The 19,729-nt window shown below is 40.0% G+C and overlaps 1 protein-coding gene across 2 annotated transcripts in view; it reads right to left on the bottom strand.

The window, feature by feature from the left end:
• The window catches only part of rab6ba (RAB6B, member RAS oncogene family a), a 65,948-nt gene that overhangs the window by 26,350 nt on the left and 19,869 nt on the right, over positions 1–19,729 (bottom strand). For both annotated transcript variants that reach the window (XM_080877091.1, XM_080877090.1), the window contains exon 2: positions 7,109–7,167. In XM_080877091.1, coding sequence (XP_080733217.1) covers positions 7,109–7,167 — 59 coding nt within the window. The remainder of the gene's footprint in view (positions 1–7,108; positions 7,168–19,729) is intronic.

The following is a 19,729-nucleotide window of genomic DNA, read 5'->3' as shown; positions in this document are numbered from 1 at the left end:
GCTGAAAAGCACAGCTTGCCTTCTTTCAGGAGCAGTTTTTATTCTTTTGATATCACAAAGGTAACAGTAACAAAACGATAGCTTGGTTGCTTGAACGTCCAACAATACGTCAGGTCTCAAAAGCTTAATGATTTGCAGTCAAGTTGGAGAACTCAACCCAATTCTGTTGGGCACCATGTATCTTTAATATTAAGAATAAATTGTTGATGGATATGGATGAGCTTAAAAAAGCATTCAATTACAGTGGATTTAAAAAAAAAAAAAAGATGTACATCCCTTGTCATGCAGCACATCCAGATGTTTAGTTTCTTGATTTATACGTGGAGGGAAGAGGGTGTAAAAGGTTCAGTAGTAGCTGGCACAACCAGCTACTACTAAGTCTGCAGCTGCAGCTTTGAGGTGTCTGACCTCGGCCTGCAAACAGGAGTGGCCAGTTGGAGCCGATACTGTGGACGGGTGACAGGTCTGGATCAGAGGATGAGGATGCACACAACAATAATTGTGCTGATCTCTAAATAAGGAGCCGGATGTATAGATTGTGTTTTTTTCTGTGCTGAGCAGCTCTGCGGGGTGCCCACTGCCCACTTTGACAGAACTGGGCATCAGCAGCTTGCTCACGCACTCGTTTCCTTGGTAATGCCAGCTACCACAGTGGACTAACTCAGAGAATCTGGCACAAAGGACAGGATGTCATTTATACTGCTGCTTTAGACCCACTCACATCAAGCACTGCCAGGATTAAACTCACCAGCCTCAACAAATTCAAATTATAAACATTAAACATGATTAGAAGTGAAATCTAAAATATCCCGCCCATTTTCTTTCTGGAAGAATATCTTTTATATGCACCAGCATACCGAGGACGACACCAGATTCAGTTTGTGGAAGCTAGGTGAGGAGCAAAACAGCAAAAATTTCCTTTTTTAGAGACGACTCCCTTAAAGAGATAAATAGCCTCCATGTGAGAACAGAAGGACGTCCCGAAGAGCTGATATAAGAAGACCGGTCGAATCCAAGACTAAAAATACCAAGCTAAAGATGAATGTGGTATACTAGGGGGTTAAAAGTGTCATTTTTTAAAACTATCAACACAGACTCGCTTTTAAATTTTATTTTTTTTTATATGAGAAAACAAATGCTATTATATATTCTTGAATTAACTTGAAATTGAATTAAATTAAATTGCATTAAAAGAATAAAGATGTTTTTCTGGGGAAGTGGCAGAGGTGCTGTAGACTCTTCTTGGCCCTAGTTTTAAATATAGAATCCCACATGGACAACTATACATGAGAAGGATTAGACCACGAGAAATTATTAATATCCCTTTTAAATCTTTAACCAGCACGTGTCGTTGGAAGACAGACGAAGCCTTTACAGCCCATCCTGCTGGCATCTAGGGATGAAAATGAATTTAACGGATCGGAGAGAGTTTGGTGACATTATATTTTTAAGTAGTTTGTGTGCTAGTGAATTACAAAGAAATAAACACTGAACAGAAGAGACAGAAAATTACTGGTTGCTGCCTTTATGTTTGTAGAGAATCTGAACATTTCTACTTTCAAGGTCCTCTGTCTGGCAGGGACGCAGCTAAAACCCGCAGACCTCGAATCACAGCGAGCAATCACAGCGCTGCAGTCACAGACATTTAAGAACACAAAAAATCCAACTGCTCTTAAGTTTCTAATAGGATGACAGAGTGCATCTATGATGAAGTCTTCATTCTCACTCAGCAGGCTGCAATAAATAGAAATTAGAGCTTCCTGAATTTTATTAATAATATTAGAATCAGTGCACTCATAATTTTTAGTCATTAACATTAAATTTAAGATTTAACCCATGTTTCAGTCCTGGAGCAGGGAAGAGGAAGACGTTGAATTTGAAGTGCTAAATAAGAGAAGACACGGGAGTAGTTCATTGTTTTGCTGTAAGAATGAAAAATAAAACCAAGCGGTGACATCTTCAGCTTGTTTGTTCTATCAAACCCTGAGTTTTATGTGTCGGCAATTCAACTATTAGCCAGTTTAAAACCAGTGCTCTGCTGACTCTGTAACTGCACAGCTCCAAACCTCCTCTGGCATGAACATCAGCATTGAAACTGTGTGCCAGGAGCTTCATGGCACGGGTTTCACTGGCCGAGCAGCTCCTGAAGGTGTGATGCGACAATTATTCATACAGTTTAGAATAATAACTTTATGAAAAAACAAAAAAACAAAACACTGAATATTTTTAATATATATCAAAGTGTCAAAAAAGGTCACTTTGTCACAACCTATGTACAAAATCTATATTTACGGTTCGGTTTGACAAAGGTGGTTTGGATTAAAACACAACAGTTGCCACTTTTTTTATAGCCCTGTTTGCTTGGTCACGTGGCTGACGAGGCTGTTCCAAAATTTAGGTTCTGCAGCCTCAAAGCGTAGATGCCTCTGGATTTAAAATTAGAGCCTGTATCAGTCAAAAGGCCCTGATAACACGATTCAAGAGACCGACTGCTGGAAGGTGGTCTCAGCAGATTTGTTATATAAGCAGGAGCCTGGCCATGAAAGGTTTTAAAAGCAATTCTGAATTTCACTTTAATTGTTAGCGCTTTGACAGACTGGCGACCTGTCTGTGGTGTACCCTTTCTCTTGCTCTGTGACTGGAGGGACAGGCTCCAGCCCCCAGAGACCCTGAATTAGATATGTGGAAGAAAATGGATGGATGGATGAACAAATTTGGAATACTGATGCCAAAGAAGCACCAAAAAAGTAATATGTCAGCTTCTATCCATCTGTGATTAGACCCTCCCCACGACACCGAATATGAATTGTCCAATAAATCAGATTCACCCCTTGCTACACTAAGCAGCTGTATATTTGGGCACAGCAGACAGATGCAATCACAGCCTGGCAGTCGGGGCTGAGTGACAGCTCCACCACAGCCGACAGGAGCGCTCTGCTCCCAGAGGCCTCTGAGCCCTTTAGCATGTGCTACCAGGCGGTGCGGACGCCTGCTTCTGTCTCTCTCGCGGCTGGATGGCTGCTTGATGGGAGGCTGCTGCTTTAGAGGCAGCAAATGTAGCTCACCTCGCTCACGTCCTCCTGCTGACTAAAGCCACCGCCACGCTCGGTTTCATCTTCCTGATGGCCCTCTGTCTCTGACTTTACTTAAGCTCTTACTTCAAAAGACTCAACTGGATCTGCTCAAATCTAACGCGTGAAAATAAAAGCAAGTGAAACCACGACTTCTTAAATCTGCTCATCGGGACAGATGTCTCCTACGGGCTGTATTCTTATCGTTTTTCCACCCTCACCAGGCAAATCTAGCTTCCCCGCTGAGCAGCCGCATAAACACTCACACTCAACTAATGTGCGCTGAATTTTAATTAATACTCCGTTGTCTCTGGAGTTGAGTCTGCAAAATCATTTACAGCCCTACCTGTCACCGAGCCAGGCGGGAAACAAGAGGCATTAAGACACGGGCAGAGGAGGGCAGCAACCACACACACACACACACACACACACACACACACACACACACACACACACACACACACACACACAAATGCATCTGGGGAAGACTTTTTAGCTTTGGCTTTGATCTGTGGCTACATAGTTGAGGTTGTGGCATCTGAAACAAAATGGTTAATACACTAGCTTTAAAAAAGAAAAAAAAAACAAAGGAAAAAACGCACCATCAACAAGGACTTTCAAATGATTTTAGCTTGTGCACAAATTTGATAACCTGATTTTTTTTTATATTTCTCTCTGCCTGCTGCCATTACAGCAAAGAGGGGCAGAGACTGACATTAAACAGCATATGGGGAGCTTATTAAATAAGCAGATTCTATCAGCCCAGCATCTGTTTGCCTACCATGTCTGAAGAAGCATGGGGGAAGGAACGGTGTCTGTCCATTCAGGCACCATAAAGATGGTACAGTTATTTTTCGTCAGAAGCATGTCCACCCCACACACACACACACACACGTTTCTCAGAATTACTGCACTTAGCACCGACTGTGACGGCTGTTAGATTTCAAATTCATAATTTCTCCTGCTGCATTCAGAACTCAAATCTTCTGCAGTGGCCTTGATGCAAGGCAGCCTTTTTCCAGAGGGCCCTGGACTGTGCCAAAGCTGCCTGTTGTCTCAGATTCATAGTGTTTATGGAGCCATGAACAAGAGACCCCCCAGGGGGTGGAGGGTTTCCAGCTCGGTGATCTGCTTTTAGTGTGGATCATGTGGTCCTTCTGGCTTCACCGAGTGACGACCTGTACTCCCGCTGGGGCGCTTTGCAGCCAGGATGAGAATCAGCACCTCGCAGTCTGAAGCCATTGTTCTCAGTCGGGTGAAGTGCCCACTCTGGTTTGGGGATGATGTGCCTTCTAGTATCTCTAGGTCTTGTTTATGTGTGGGGTGAAGAGCGTAGATGGAGATCTGCAGAGGTTGCACTGGTCTGTTACGGTGAAAAGAGCAACGCTGTTGATTTACTGGTTGAACTACATTCCTACCAATCACCTATGGCTGTGAGTAGTGACTGAAATAAGAATGTGTCAGACGGCTGAGAGCCGCTACACCTCCACACTGGAACAAGCAGTGGAGTGGTTCAGCTTCTAAATAGGATACTTCTTAGACGCCTCCCACCTGAGGTGTTTTTGGAACCCAGGGAGGAGACTCAGGGGAGTCTCAGCTGGCTTAAGAATGCCTTTGTCCCCTCCCAGCAGGGCCGCAGAAGGAGGCCAGTCAAGTTTCTCTCTTCCCACAGGAGGAAATGGAAAATGTTGCAGGAGGAAAAGGCTTTCCTGCTTAGCCTGCTGATTAGCGACAAAAAAATGACCTCTTATAGCTGTAGACAAAAAAACAAAACAAAACAAAGACAGTTGTCATCTGTGTCACTGACATCTTTGTTCCCTTTGCAGAATTGCAAAGGACTTTCCGAATTTTGTTCTTGAAAAGCACCATGTAAATAAATAAAAACCTTATCCCCCATTTAGGATTGTCAGTGGTGGATGGACCATAATTTCTGTGCTGAAAATTAAATGTTTTCTTTTCACACAAGCAGTCCTATGCAGACCTTTCTCAGAGCAGGCAGCCCACTATTTTCTGGCAGAGAACTACAACCTCGGAGATCCTCATCCCAGGTGATTCACACTCCTCGGATCACCCACTCTTAATTAAAAGTAAGTACTACAAAAACTAGCTTAAAAGCTATGGAGTGGCATTTGGATGAAGGTAATTATCCAGAGGATTTGGCATGTTATTAGCATGAATGAACAAACAAATGTAATTTTCTTTGGCCTGCTTAGAGTCAAATACATTTCCTTTTTTTCATATGTTGCAAAGCTGATTTCTTTTTAATACTGTAGAGTTTAACATTACAATATAAAGTACCTTGAGGTGGCTGTTGTGAATTAGTGCTATATGAAAAAAATTAAGTTGAACTGAACTGATATTCCAAAGTACATCCCAGTGAATAATGGATGTACCTTTCGTACCACTGGCTGATCAGGTCCAAGAGTGTACTTCAGAAGTTGAAGTGACTGCATGTTGTTTCATGGTGATAGTTTATTATGCTTGAATTTACCTTACTGATTGCTTTTATAGTTTATTGCCTCAATTTCCAAAAATAAAGCAGGAAGACAAACTCTTTTTTTTTTTGTAACTATCTGTATCTTCTGGCCTTTGTAATCATCTTAACTGTCTCCACTGATACCTTATTGGGTAATCAGTCCTGTGAGTGTATATATATTAGTTTGTCCTTTCCTTTGTCAATTTATTTTGCCCCTCTAATTTATTTCCTCATGTTCAGTTGTCTGGATTTCCCGTTAAATTGTACTTCACTGGGATTTGTGTTTCCTGTTTTTGCTTTTAGTCAAGAAAAATTTTATTGAATTGAATTCAATTTTATTTATATTGTCTTAAATCACAGCAAACGCTGCCTCTAGGTGCTTTACATTGCAAGGTAAAGACCCTACAATAATGGAGAGAAAACCTTATCAGGCTGGAGGATTTGAAATGGTGACTGCCTTTGAGATCCATGTTTGGCATTTTTGGTCCTTTGTTTTTGTAACATTTAAGCAACAACATCATTCTTCTGTGTGTCAAATTATTTGAATTTGTAGGACAAAAAAGTAAAGGTAGATGGAAGTAGTGTGGAAGAAGGTTAGATCAGGTACTGAGGAATTCTTTAGAGGCTGCTGTAGATAATTTAAAGGCAGTAGCAGATTAACACATGCCTGTGGGATCAAAGCCGCAGGTCTCCAGTTTTAGAGGCAGAACATTATTAACTTTGCTGGAGCTCTGCAGAGTCTGCAGGCTAATTTTATACCTGATGGAAACGGTTTGTCTTAGAAAATGACCTGAAGTTCACATGAAATGCAAAGCTTTGTTTTCTACATATATGCAAAGTCATGCTTCAAAACAATAATGCTAATAATGTATATGATCAACACTATTCAGCAACAAAAAAGTCTTCCTCTTCGTCTGTCTTGTCGTGACGTAGTCAGGTTTTCTTCAGATAATCAGATTTAGTTTTTCCATATATTACTCAGGCTCATAATACTGTAAACTCCCCCATAAAAGAGCCTTAGCGAGCAGCAAGACTCCCTCTTAAACTATCAGAGAGGGCGGACAGAATAGTTTTGCGAGATTTATTTTTAATTCTGTTTTTATTACTATGTAAGTAGATACTTTTTGTTTATAAAGCAATAAAGCTGCAGGTTTTATTTAAGGGTGCTTTGCAGATGCTCACAAAGAGCTCTGGAAGTGCTGTAGCTGCAAAAGTACTATTTTGCTTTTAGGATGTCGAGTGAGATTAGGCTGCTTACAGGGATTCAAAGAGCTCTTGATCTTCAGTTCAAAGGTGTCTTTTTTAAAATCACTGATGGCCATAATTTCCTTATTTTACACAAAGAGAAGAATTTGTATTTGCTGTGTATTAATTTCCTTCATTATTATCGCAGTATCTAATTTACTTAGGCCTTATTTGTTCTAAGTTTCTGTCTTCAACTTATCGATTTACGCCCAGCTTTATGTTTCACTATCAAAGGAAATGCCTGCAGCCCAGTGTCACTGATCCATCAGGATAATTATTAGAGCCAAACCATTCAGCCTGTGCTTGCAGCACCTACCTGATATGTGTTGTCAAAGCTGTCATACATGAACCGTGTGATCAAAGACGTCTTTCCAACTGCAAGACAAGAAAAAGACAGAATGCATTAAATGACAGATGAGGGGCTTTGTGTTCCAGCATTCAGGCTCTCAGCGAGTGTAACAGCAGTATTAGTAGTTGTGGTTTCTACCATGGCTGTCACGACTGCCCAGGGAGCTCATTAGTGTGTGTTTGGGGTGACCAGGAGGTCAGCAGGGGCATCGGGTGTGAATATAATTACAGTGCTGCTGCTACTAGAATTTAGGTGTTCCCCAACACATATACCTCCCATCTGATGTACGAAGTCAGGGGAACAGGAAGATGAGATGCAAGGAAATTGCTATAAAATGATAGGAAACCTGGACGAAAAGTCATCCACAGTGCCATTATCTGAGGCTTCAATGAGTTTTACTGACATTTAAAAACATCTGCAATCGGCACGGCCAGCAAGCAGATTCATAAACTCCAACTTTCCTGCTTTATAAAGTGCAGAAAAACCTGTTTCTCAACATGGGATTAGAGGAGACTGGTTTGTTATGTGTTGATGCTTTTCGATCTCTGATTTCATGCATTTTTGTGCACCAATCAAAAAGTGATAATAACCGTAAAGCTGCTTGATTATGTTTCCTAGCTACAGTCAATCAAAGTGAATGTTAAATGATCAATATCCAATTTTCTGGATTTTTGCAAGAGAATAAATATTAGCTGTTAATAAAATCGCTTTAGTTCTTTTAATATCAAATACCTTATACAGTTTAAAACATAGTGTGCTTTGTAATGTAATCTAATGAGAATGCAATTATCATTTCATCAGCTATGACACTTTACATAATATAATATCGAGTCTCAACCTTCTTACAGTGAAGGTTTAAGGACCGGCTCCTCAAAGGGTCCAATCTGTTCCACTTTGCAAAGCTTGAAAATTGCAGTGAAATCATTAATATGTTCAGTTTTTCAATAAAAATGAGAATCTAAAAATGTAGGCTGGAGTCTATCCCAGCTGTCATATGGTGAAGGGTGGGGTCCACCTGGGACAGGCTGGCACTGCACTCCAATTGTTCATAATCCGTTTTTCAAACAGATGATTCAATAAAGCTGTACTTGCATTTCTTTGGTTTTAAAGAATGATTTTTAGGGTATAATTTTACTGATCTGGTCCACCTGAGATAAAAATGGGCTTTGGATGCAAAATAAAACAAGTCTAAGTTCCCCTGGTAGTCAAATACGCCTGCCATCACAACGTGTCCTGTAGCTGTGTTGTGATATCCATATTAACACTGGTCTCACTCCTAACTGGCTATTTGTTAAGCATAAAAGCAAAATCTAACAGAATAGTTTCAGTGCCTAACTTACAGTTAAAGAAAGCGAGAGTAAACAAAACACAAAACAAACCATGTACTGCAGGTTCACAGTGTTGTGATCCACCTGCCTACCTCTGTCAGTAGTATGAGCATCAGTTATAACTTAATAATCTATTTCAAAGGAACTGAACTCAATAAAGGCTTCCATTATCAGCGATTGTTATAACAAAGACCTATGTCTCTTTTACACCAAAGTATCCCTAAACATCTTCATCACATGTTTAAAATAATGTACAATAACAGTGTTTACTAAAAATGCCTGCCCTACATTTCTTTTGTAGCATGAATGACTTCATGAATTGCATTAAAGATGTTCTACATGTCCCCGAATGTGTCTGACAGGTCTGATGTTTGTTTCATGTTATGTGCTGATAAATGGATGAAAAACTCATTTCAAATCTCTTCAATGATTCATTCATCATTTTAGGATCATAAGTCATATTTTGAGGTCCAGAAAAGAAGGCTGGTTAGAAATTACTGACTTATTGATAAATAGCACAAATGGTTTTCAAATTTTGTTTTCCCTCAATGGGTTTATTAATGATGGAGAATGGGGAAAAGCAAAAGCCGACAGGAATCAATCACGCCCCCCTTCTTGTATGCATTTAGCAGCAGTGCAGATGGTAAAGAGCCAGCTCATACCATCTCACTCATACAGTGATATGCACTACGGTTCAGTCTGAAAAGCCACTGGTCAGCAAGTGTGTTACAGACTGTGGATGGTGCAATATCAAAGAGTATAAAATATAACTGTATAAATAAACCTGACATTTAACAAAGTGTGCGGGGGCAAATGGCTATTAGAGTGGCCTCACAACACTCAGATCCACAGGTTATGAATAAAGACAGATAGTAACCAGAGATAAACAAGCAGATGAATCCGTCAAAGTAAGAAAAACTGCAGTCCCACTAATGTCCACTGGAGGCTCTAACACTGAGTCAGTATCCACACACTCCCGGATTAAAATGTCTACCAGCACTGCAGAATTAAACTTGTTTATTGGCTGCTACAAAAAACAGTTTGTATGGATAGTTTCCTCTTTCAGAACAACTGCATGGCTTGGCTAAATTTTTGAGGTCCACCACTTAATCTTATTAAACTGCTCATCTGTAACCTCATAGCTGCTCATCTATATGCTGTATACCCTCAGTGAAGCTATGCAACAAGATTTTTTGCTGCTGCCCTGCCAGGTTCATGAGAAATAAATGCACCAGCTCGCTCAGTAAACATAATCTGTCTTATATTCACAGTTCATCAAATGGGCACCCAGTTGCAATTGTTTGCAGAGAGAGTTTTAATTAGGCAGACTAATTGCATGTGTCTGTGCCCTCACTTGGTCTCCTTATCTGCAAGGCAGGATCTACAGCGTAGCTACTGATTATGCTAATGATCTCATGCTAATTTATCAATATATCATCTAACTTACTTAAGATGCCATCTAATTTAACAAGCTCTGCTAATTCAGTCATGCTTTATTGGTAATTAAAACTCCATCATGACTCATCTAGTCCACTGTACAATATGAAGTCAAAGACTATGAAGGCTGATGGCAGGGCAAATAATAGGAAACCAAGATAATAAACATAAAAACATTTCCACATATCAAATACTCATCGTCTTTCAACAAAAGAGTGTCAAGGCAAGACGCTACCATTGTGTTTATGTTTGTTTGGTGGCCAAGACCTTGGAATAACCAGCAAAGCCCCTTCACCAATCCCACACCCAGACACACTGGCATGGTACTGAGCAGGGTCATTTAATGCTTTACAAGTAAAATTTTAAAATCTTGGAATGTTAGTCAGTAATAATGCTAGTTTGTAAGTATTATAATTAGGAATCAACCAGCTCTGTGGAGAAGCAGTTAGCACTGTTGCCTCACAGCAAGAAGGTCCTACTTTGAAATCCACCATGGTTGTCTGTCTCTCTGTGTTAGCCCTGCGACAGACTGGTGATCTGGCCAGGGTGTACCCTACCTCTTGCCGTATGATAGCTGGGATAGGCTCCAGCTCCCCTGCGACCATAATAAGGATTAGTGGAAGAGATATTCCTGATGAATATTAGGAATCGAGACATCCTTCAACATGGCTCATTGTGATTGATTTCCGGATTATAGGCAAGAGGAAGGAGAACAGAGGTGAAAAAGAGACAAAAATAAGAATAATGACAAAACCGAAAAGAAAGTAATTAACAAAGTGAGAACTGGGAGGGCACCTGGGGGTAGACTCAAAACTACTGGACAGATTTTTTATATTTGGAGAAGATGACACCACCGTGTCTAGACTTCTGAAAGATGAAGATGACGAATGGATGAAATCCGCTGAAGCAAAGAAAACTGACACACAGACCAGAAAAAGGGAAACAACAGATTTTTCTCATTTCTCTCAGTCCTCTTTCCTGCCCGTGACCTGGAAAGCCACGTCTCTGTGCCACACTAAAGGATGTTTCGGTCCTAAAATGCATTTGGAGGATGGAGGAGGTTGTCAGAGGAGTTATAATCCAGGATCAACAGGTAGATCATTTACAGTCATTTACTGTTCCTTCGGGTATAACAGAGGTGTGGCACACAGCTGGAACATACCAAGCAGGGAGGGAGGAGGACTCTTTAAACAACTCGTTATTTTCATTTATATCAAATTATAATAAGGGGTTACTATGATCACATACAGGTAACGCTGTGACGCAGTTATGTGATGCCTTGCTGCATTAAATTCAACACTCGTGGCTACATTTATGTCACAAGTTGTGTTACAAAGGTCTTCAAATATCTACATGAGCTGAGGACAGAAATAAAGTGTCAGATGTGCCATGTTATTCCTGTGCACTTACGTAACGATCAGCTGATTTCAGTTTGTGTGCAGGGAGAAGGAAAAAGGTCAAGCAAAGTTGTGAGAAGTGGAAATACAGACTTTTTTAATTTCATGAGCACGATGATAAAGTGGAAAAACTGCGTCCGGGATAGAAACAACTTCATTACGCTACTAACACAGAATGATGTTAGAGGCGAGTGCATAATGACCTCAGCCCTGCATCCACAGCATGGTCTTCAACAGCTAACACGTTGAGCACGTTGCACCCTTCCAGCCACCACCAGCGTTTCCAGTATGATCACTGTGGAGATCACAGTGAAATGCTTTTTGGCTGATTTTCAGCTTTGCTATCATACTTAAAGAGTAAAAGAAGATCTTGTGTGTCCTAGTTAGAATACAAACATCAGTGTGTAGGACAATAGCCTAAAGTGAGGCAGCCAGGTACCCACAGCAGTTTTAATGTTTAAACTTAACCAGATAAAGTCTTTTACATTAATATCCTAGTTAGAAGTAACACTGGAAAACCTCCATCTTCTGTCTTTTTAAAGTACAAATTATTAATTTAATTGATAAATATAAACAATAATTGTGGGAAATGTGCATCAAGAAACACAAAACATTAGATTTGAGCTTGTGGGTATTCCACAAGCTCCTTTCAAACCATGCTGTCCTGTCACAGGATGGCAAACTGCCAATTAAAAGTAGCCCTGAATATAAAAACGCAATGAGCGCTCTTGAGCCTGACATCATAAAATACAGACGTACTTAGGCCATAAAGCCCAACTTATCATGCAGTTGTGCCAAATGTCATATTTAATTGACATCACTTTAAAATGCCGTTGCCTCGATTCCTCTCTCCTTGGCTCCTCTGCTCGCACCTGTGGGAGGGACTAAAACGCGAGGAGAAGAAGTAGTGATGTACAAACGGAGAGATGAGAAAGCAGGAAAAGAATGTCACTTATCTCATAACATGGTATGCGTGTGTGTTTATGGGAAACAGTCAGGTGAACTGTGGAGTTTTCAGTCACCATTTCTGCCCTGGGCATTTGAAGCCTTCACATGAACGCTTATCAGAGGGAGAAAAACATTAGGACACTGAGTTTGATCCAGCATCCTCGCTGCTGACTCATCCTGAGCCACCGCTGAGCAGCATGAGACAGCACTTTGTGAGCCTCTCAGTCACTGCTTTCAAAACTCAGGGACAGACAGCACGTCCTTATTTCTTCCTCTGACTCGAGTAAATCTGAACAGACACTTCTTCTTCATCTTTGTTCCCACAGAGGGAACATTCACCACATCCCAGTTTAATTTGTCCTGGAGGCGGCAGCATAATGATGGACACTCATTCTCATAAACAGGATGTCAAGCAAACAAAAACACTTCCCAATCCCTCCTACAGCCCTCTCCCCCTCTGAAAAGGCTGCACTTAGCGTTAGTTAAATTTTTGTCAGTATCTTCAGATGTAACTGCAGGTCTGTTTGTGTGAATTTAATTACCAGGGAAACAGGAAGCTTAGTTACGCTCACGGCTGCAATAATTTAGTGGATCTTCTGTTAGGCTAAAAAGAAATGATTAACAAGGCAGATTTTTGATTACATTTCAGAATTAGCTCTGCATTTCTGAGCATTTCCTCCTCATAATCATTTCATCCTCTTTTGCTATTAACACCGTTTTAGAGATTATGATGGGATTCGCGTGATTAGTAGCTCTAGTCAGACATACAAATGTAAAAAAAAAAAAAAAGCCGCTGCTAAAGCTGCAGCAGCGATGACAGCAATAACCTCTTTTCATTCAGGTTCTAATAGAGGTGCGTTCTCGTGGCGCAGAGGGATCACAGAGAGAAACTGTAGCTTATTAAATTTCAAAATGAAGGACAACATGAAATAAAAAGTTCAACTGCAATTTAAACCGCTCGACTACAAGCCAAAAATACACCAGGGGGCGGCGTAACAGAGACGTGCAGGGTTAGAACAGACCTAGCCTTTAGAATTAGACTGTTCCACAAAAATAAAGAACATATTACCAATGCAAATGTAAACAATGTCCTTAAATGACTGCATTTACCTTTATTTTATACAAGTTTTGTATTCCGTTACTTATACCTATACTTAAACTTATCTATTTCTTGTATATTTGCTTCAAATGTTTTGATCTGATGTTTCTAAGTAACAGCCACTTTTCTGAGGGCAAACCCAAATATTCACAGGACTGTTTAATACCTAATTCTTTATTTAGTCATGTTGTGATCCGCAGCTATGATATCTGATATGTTATGTTAAATTATGGGTCATTTCCAGTGTTTGTTTATTAATTAATAAGTCTAGTTATTAACGGGCCACCATGATCGAGACTGGTAGCGATTAAAAACTGGGATCATTTTCAGGGCTGTTGCTTAAACTGACTGTAAACATGAGTCAGAAATACTCTGACACGTCAATACAAACAGAAATAAAGACACTTCACTCTGGCCAAATCGTGTATAATGCTGCTGTTCTCATCTGCTGATGCCGCGACTTTACATTTATTTTATGATTAATTCGTTAGAAAAAGAAAGCCCAGCTGGATTTCATTGTACCCGTCATGGACCCAGACACCAAAATCCTTTTGTATTTTGGGATGTTTATGTTCTAGTTCTGTACCTAGTTAGTATTGTTGATAGTACCAAGGACAATGACATTAAAGATCATTCATAAAAAAAACAGTGTTCCTGCAACTCTCTGGTGTATGGGAAACAGGAATGAGGACATAAAAACTACCCTGATTGTCTTATTAAGCACCGACATCCCAGCTCAACTATTTACCGTCTCTGTAATTTCTTTATTCTTCCACATGATATACATTTTCTACTCAGAGTTGTATACTGTTACTTTTTTCATGCTTTTATACTTAAGCTAGTGATGAAACTGCTTTCTGATATAGATAAATTCTTATGTACATCTTAAGTCTAGATGTAAAATGTATCGCCTGTTACAATCCTAGTTAGTCTTTGTGAAATGAAACTCAACAGGTAAGGTTTTTAAAAAAGTGCTAAAACTGATGAATGCTTGCATTGCTGGCAAAGCTAAGTCAGACTCATTTCTATTGGATGTTGGACACCAGGACTGAACTTTTTTCACATGTCCAAATTTTTAAGGACAAAGTTTCTAGGTACGACAAAAAAAAAAAAGTGTTAGATTTGGCGATCACAGGATCCCATTTCTGCTTTTTCCAGATGACGTGATTCCTTTGGCTGCATCGATTGGTGACACATTGGAGTGGTGGTTTGAAGCCACACACAAAGTGACAGAAATACATTTTGGGACCTCCAAGTCTGTCGGCTACAGAGCTTCCAGTGCTCCACATCGAAAGGAGCCAACTGAGATGGTTCAGGCATCTGACCAGGACATCACCTGTGTTTTGGGCATGTCCAACTGGAAGGAGACTCATGGGCGCATAAAGGACATGCCATAGAGATGATGTCTCTCAGCTGGCTCACGAACGATTCCCACCAGATGGGCTGGAGAAGTTTGTCTAGATGTGTAAAAGTACACGATGCCCTGATAATACTACATAACAAACAGGATAGTCCCTGTGTGAAGGCAATGAGGCCACTTTTACTGCTATCATCTACTTTGATAGTTTGATGAAATCCCCCTCAAACTCCAGGCCGACTGTGCAAATGGCTCATCTTGACATTTAGGCTATTCAGCAAAGCTCTTTCTTCAGTGTCTGAAGCCTATTGATTACCCTCACACTCTAATTGAAGTAGATGGAGAGTGCAAGTTGCTCTTGTGCAAATGGCCCACTATTTACAACACATAGCTCTGACAGCAGCAGCAGCCTCATTCACCCAAACCGTCTCCACGTGGCTCTCACCAGCAGGCCTGAACCTGTTAATAAAGACCCAGTGGGCTCATTTTAAGAGCAGTGCACTCAGGTCCCGATCTGCTGCCGGACTCAAAAGAGAGGTCTTGAAATGACTATGCTAATGTCCTTCTTTGTGTTGCCTTTATTATGGCCTATGAGGACTGTGGAGAGACGGCTGCTTCATTGTATGAAAAAGATGTCAAATTATTCATTTTACTTGGTTTTGCCTACATTACGCAGCAGTGTTTGGGAACAATTGTTATTTCTATTGTCATTTTCAATTGGCCGTGAACACTTTATTCAAATGGATGTGGTAATTTTAGACGGCTCATTCTTCTGTTACATAGCAGCAGCAGGGGTTAGAGAGGACGAAATCATGAGGTTACATAAGACATTTTAAATCTTTAACGTTGTCGTGCAGCATTGTATGTGAACTCGATGACATCCTCTTCTATTTAAACCTGCAGTCATATGACAGCACCAACCCAGGTGACTGTTTCATGACACTTCATCTCTAGAAACATATCTGCATAGAAACACACAGAATCTAACCAATTACATTTGACCAAAGGAGATGTGTTTGCTCAAAAACATTATTGAAACCATTGGTTATGACCTGAGAATGAGTTAGTTTTTTTAATTATCCTTTTTTAACCCCTCAAGTGACAAACTATGTTGGCTAAAATAACTATTTTGGCTAACTATTTTGGTAAATGTCATTCATCAATTTTAAACTACAAATTAACTCAATTATTTACACAATCTCCTTCTGTCAGTTCTTCCAAAACAAATTTTCTTTGTCTAACTGAATGTTTGAGTGACTTAATATTACTGTATGCTTGCATTTTAACACCAAAAAATGCGAGAAAGGTGGAGAAAACCTGTCAAAAAATGTTTTTCTTTTTAACATTGTTTTCTGAAATTTCCAAACTTTTAGATTAATGTGCAAAAAACAGATTTCATTCATCGTTTTTTTTTTTCAGCGAGTCTTTGACTTGAAAATGTCAAGTCACTGAATTATTGTGTTTTAGTTATGATGCAAATAGAGAAACTGTCACTTGTATTACATTTGTAAATAATTAAACTTTGATAAAAATCCTACCGAGGAAACAGTTGATCAACTGCAATTCACACAGCATTATCGTCATAGGCTAAAGGTGGAATAGTAACCAATATCACTAATGGGGCAAATTTCACTTCCTGACTCATCAAGTCCCATGAGGCTTTGTTGTTTATTTGTGGTGTATGCATTAGAAACAGAAATTGGAAAATAGTGGAAAGTCCAGATTGTCTTGATTGTGTCATTGCTTGGCTTTTGTTGTCCTGGGAGTCTCGGGCTACATCTTTGGCTGGCTTTTCTTTTTCTACATCACACTGAGATGAACCAAGGCCTGAGGATGAAGCGCAATGGTCCCACAAATGTGTCCATCTACATACGTGTTTTTCATTTGCACAGCAAATGGAAAGGAGTGTTCACATACCACAAACCTGCAACTGTGTAGTACTTCAAAATCACAACTGCACATTAGCGGATTTGGATGATGTATGTCGGTCAATTGCTTATTTGTTGACAAGTGAGTCGGAATAGGGAGGGAGTTCACCGGGAACGGGCAAGGCATGGAAAAACCATAAAAGACCAAAAATACTACATGGAAACTACAAACAGTGGCTGCAGTGGACACTTGTCATTGTTTTTAACACTCGATTTCACTTTAGCTTTTTGTATGTTAGAACACACTTCTCCGCCATTGGCTGCAGTGTATTGTACCAAATATTGTATACACTGCCTCCACTGACAACAAAAACTCTCTGCAGACAGACTACCCCCACTCAACCCTAAAACAAGCATTCGTCAGCAGACGAACTGAGAGGTTCCAGGTTGAATGTGAGAAGAGGTCAGAGGGCTGGTGCACTATGAAGCAACATTAATGGGTTTGTGAAATCTGTTGAGCTTACAGCCAGCTTTCTAATGTCATGACTAGGGATTGTGAACAGATTCTCGTAGAGAACCAGTTGTCAGTAACTCAATTCCTTGGTATTATTGGTCCGCCTGCATATCATTTCCACTCATCAGTTCGACCTGCACTTGCACTACAACCAGCTGATAACTTTTATTTTTATTGCACAATGCATTTGTTTATCTGAATACTGCCTATTCAGATAAACTTTTCCAATAGTGGTTGTCAATATTGGCTAAAATCTGAAATAAAGTTTCTAGTCTTAGCTTTATATAATCTTACAAAAAAGGAGGAGTTTCCTAATATAGTCATCTCAGGAATTAAAGACCCAGCTACCTGCTTTTCAAGCCTTCTTTTACCAAGGAGAAGTAATTGAAATGGCTGGTTTCAGATGAAGTCTGAACTCCTCCAAGGCCCACTGAAGGAAAATATAAATCACTGTGATAAATGTGAAGTGTGAATCATTCAATGCTACTGTAGTGGAGTCTAAGAATAAAAATACAGAGCTGGAATGAAAATATTAGGTCCCCTTTAACATCAAATAGACTCATTCCTGTTGTTAACATATAAATACACAGAGTAAGCCAATAATTCTACAGTCACCTCTAAATAAAGGGTAAAATAGAATTTTAATGAAGTCTCTACTTGGAGTGATGCTTCAAAGAGTTTGCACAGTGAGTTAGCAAAATGACAGCCAATTAACTGAAAGTGCCGGGCACCTGCTGCGGCACAACCTGCACTTTTATCACCCGGACACCGCTGAGCCCAGTCAGCACACTGCTCATCAAGGCGTCTCTTAAGAGCTCAAAATGCAATTTATGGCAGGTTAAAGGCCCTGCATGGTCAGGCTCACACTAGGTTCTGCTATTTGTGAACCATGCATCCATAAAACGAGTTGGTTACAGACTCGCTCCTCTCTACACATACAGTCAGTGACAAGAAAAACTAATGTGTGATGAATATAGTAGAAAAAGGAATCCATTAACTATACTCAGTGGCAATGTACCTGGAGAGAACCCACGCAAACATGAAGAGAACATGCAAACTCCACGCAGAAAGATGGGCCTGATAGTGGAATTGAACTCAGGACCTGCTTGCTGTGAGGCAACAATGCTAACTACCGTGCTGCCCTTTTTTCCTTTTACCAGTATTGTAATATTACATGTGTAGTATGCATGTGCACAATTGCTTTTTAATGGCAAAGACTGACATAAATTACTTAATTTAGAAAAGCTTGAGACTTTTAATTCAAACTAAAAATACTCTTCTGCAAAGTTTATATTTTTTCTGTGAATCTTAGGGGTTTTGATGTTGTTAGTGCAAAATATGGCTGCACAAAATGTTCTTAATAAACCTATTACTGTTGCAGTACTTGATACAGGGGTGTCAAATGAGCAGCCCAGTTTTCATAACTGGCTCACCAAGGGACAAACTTAATAATTATTTCAGCAAACGTTTTCAAATTGTAAACAAATATGGTTTAAAACAGTGTTTCTGTCGCTGCCTATGCACACGGTTGTTGAATTTAACTGCACCTATGAAATGAAATTATTTGCTTGGATTATGTTTTTTGCTTCGTGAACGTTATAACATAAATATCATCTCATAAAATTACTTCTGTGCCTTTAAAAATGTATGTAAACACATTGCTATAATTCCTAAACAGGTAATCCATTACTTTTGTTAAATTCCTTGAGTTAAAGCTGAGAGTCTGCATCCCTTTAACATCTTTATTGTTTTATTTTAAAAACCCTGTGGTGGTGGCAAACTTACAAAAATTGTGAAAAGAGTCCCTTTGTCTTTAAAACAAAAAAGCGTAATGTGAAAAGTGAAGTTTTCACAGGAGTTGTGCAATCCTGCGAAAAACAAAATGCTCCCCACGATACAAGTTACCGCCATCTTTAGCAGCAACAACTTGAAGTACTGGTTTTCTCCCTGACTTTATCAGTCTCTCACATTGCTGTGGAGGAATTTTGGCCCACCCTTCTTAACAGCGTGGCTTCAGTTCAGTCAAGTTTGCATTTGGCATTCACTTATGTGCAGCTCTCTTTAAGGTCATTTCAGTCAGGTTAAGGTCGGGACTTGGACTGGTTCATTAAAACAGTGTGATTCCTTTCTTTTTCAGCCAATCAGCTGTAGTTTTGCTGCTGTGCTTGGGACTGTTGTCCTGTTGCATGACCCAATTTCAACCAAGTACTAACTGTCAGACAGATGGCCTCACATCTGACTCTAAATACTTTGTTATACAGAGGAGTTCATGGTTACCTCGGTGACTGCAGGGTGTTCGGGTCCGGCAGCTACAAAACAACGCTAAATCATCACCCATCCACTTGGCTTTTGCAGTTTCTCTGAGCATTGGATGGTGCGACAGTGGTATGAATTTGCTCATACCTGAATACTCCAGACCAGCAAACAGCCAAAACCTCTGCCTTTATAGAGTTGTTCGCTGTTGCTGATAATCAGCTATTCAAGTGCATTTGTTTAGCGACCCCATGTTGCTACTTGCCCTCATAATTCCCGTGGAACCAGTAAGAGTGTACTTAGTTTTTCACAGAAGTGCAAAGAGTGCTGTGAAACGTTTTTTCCCCAATGACTGTATTTCAAAGAAAATTGATGGCATAGCCAATA

The sequence above is a fragment of the Rhamphochromis sp. 'chilingali' genome, assembly GCF_963969265.1.
Source record: "Rhamphochromis sp. 'chilingali' genome assembly, chromosome: 3".
Classification (NCBI taxonomy): Eukaryota; Metazoa; Chordata; class Actinopteri; order Cichliformes; family Cichlidae; genus Rhamphochromis; species Rhamphochromis sp. 'chilingali'.
This window is presented reverse-complemented; position numbering and strand designations above follow the sequence as displayed.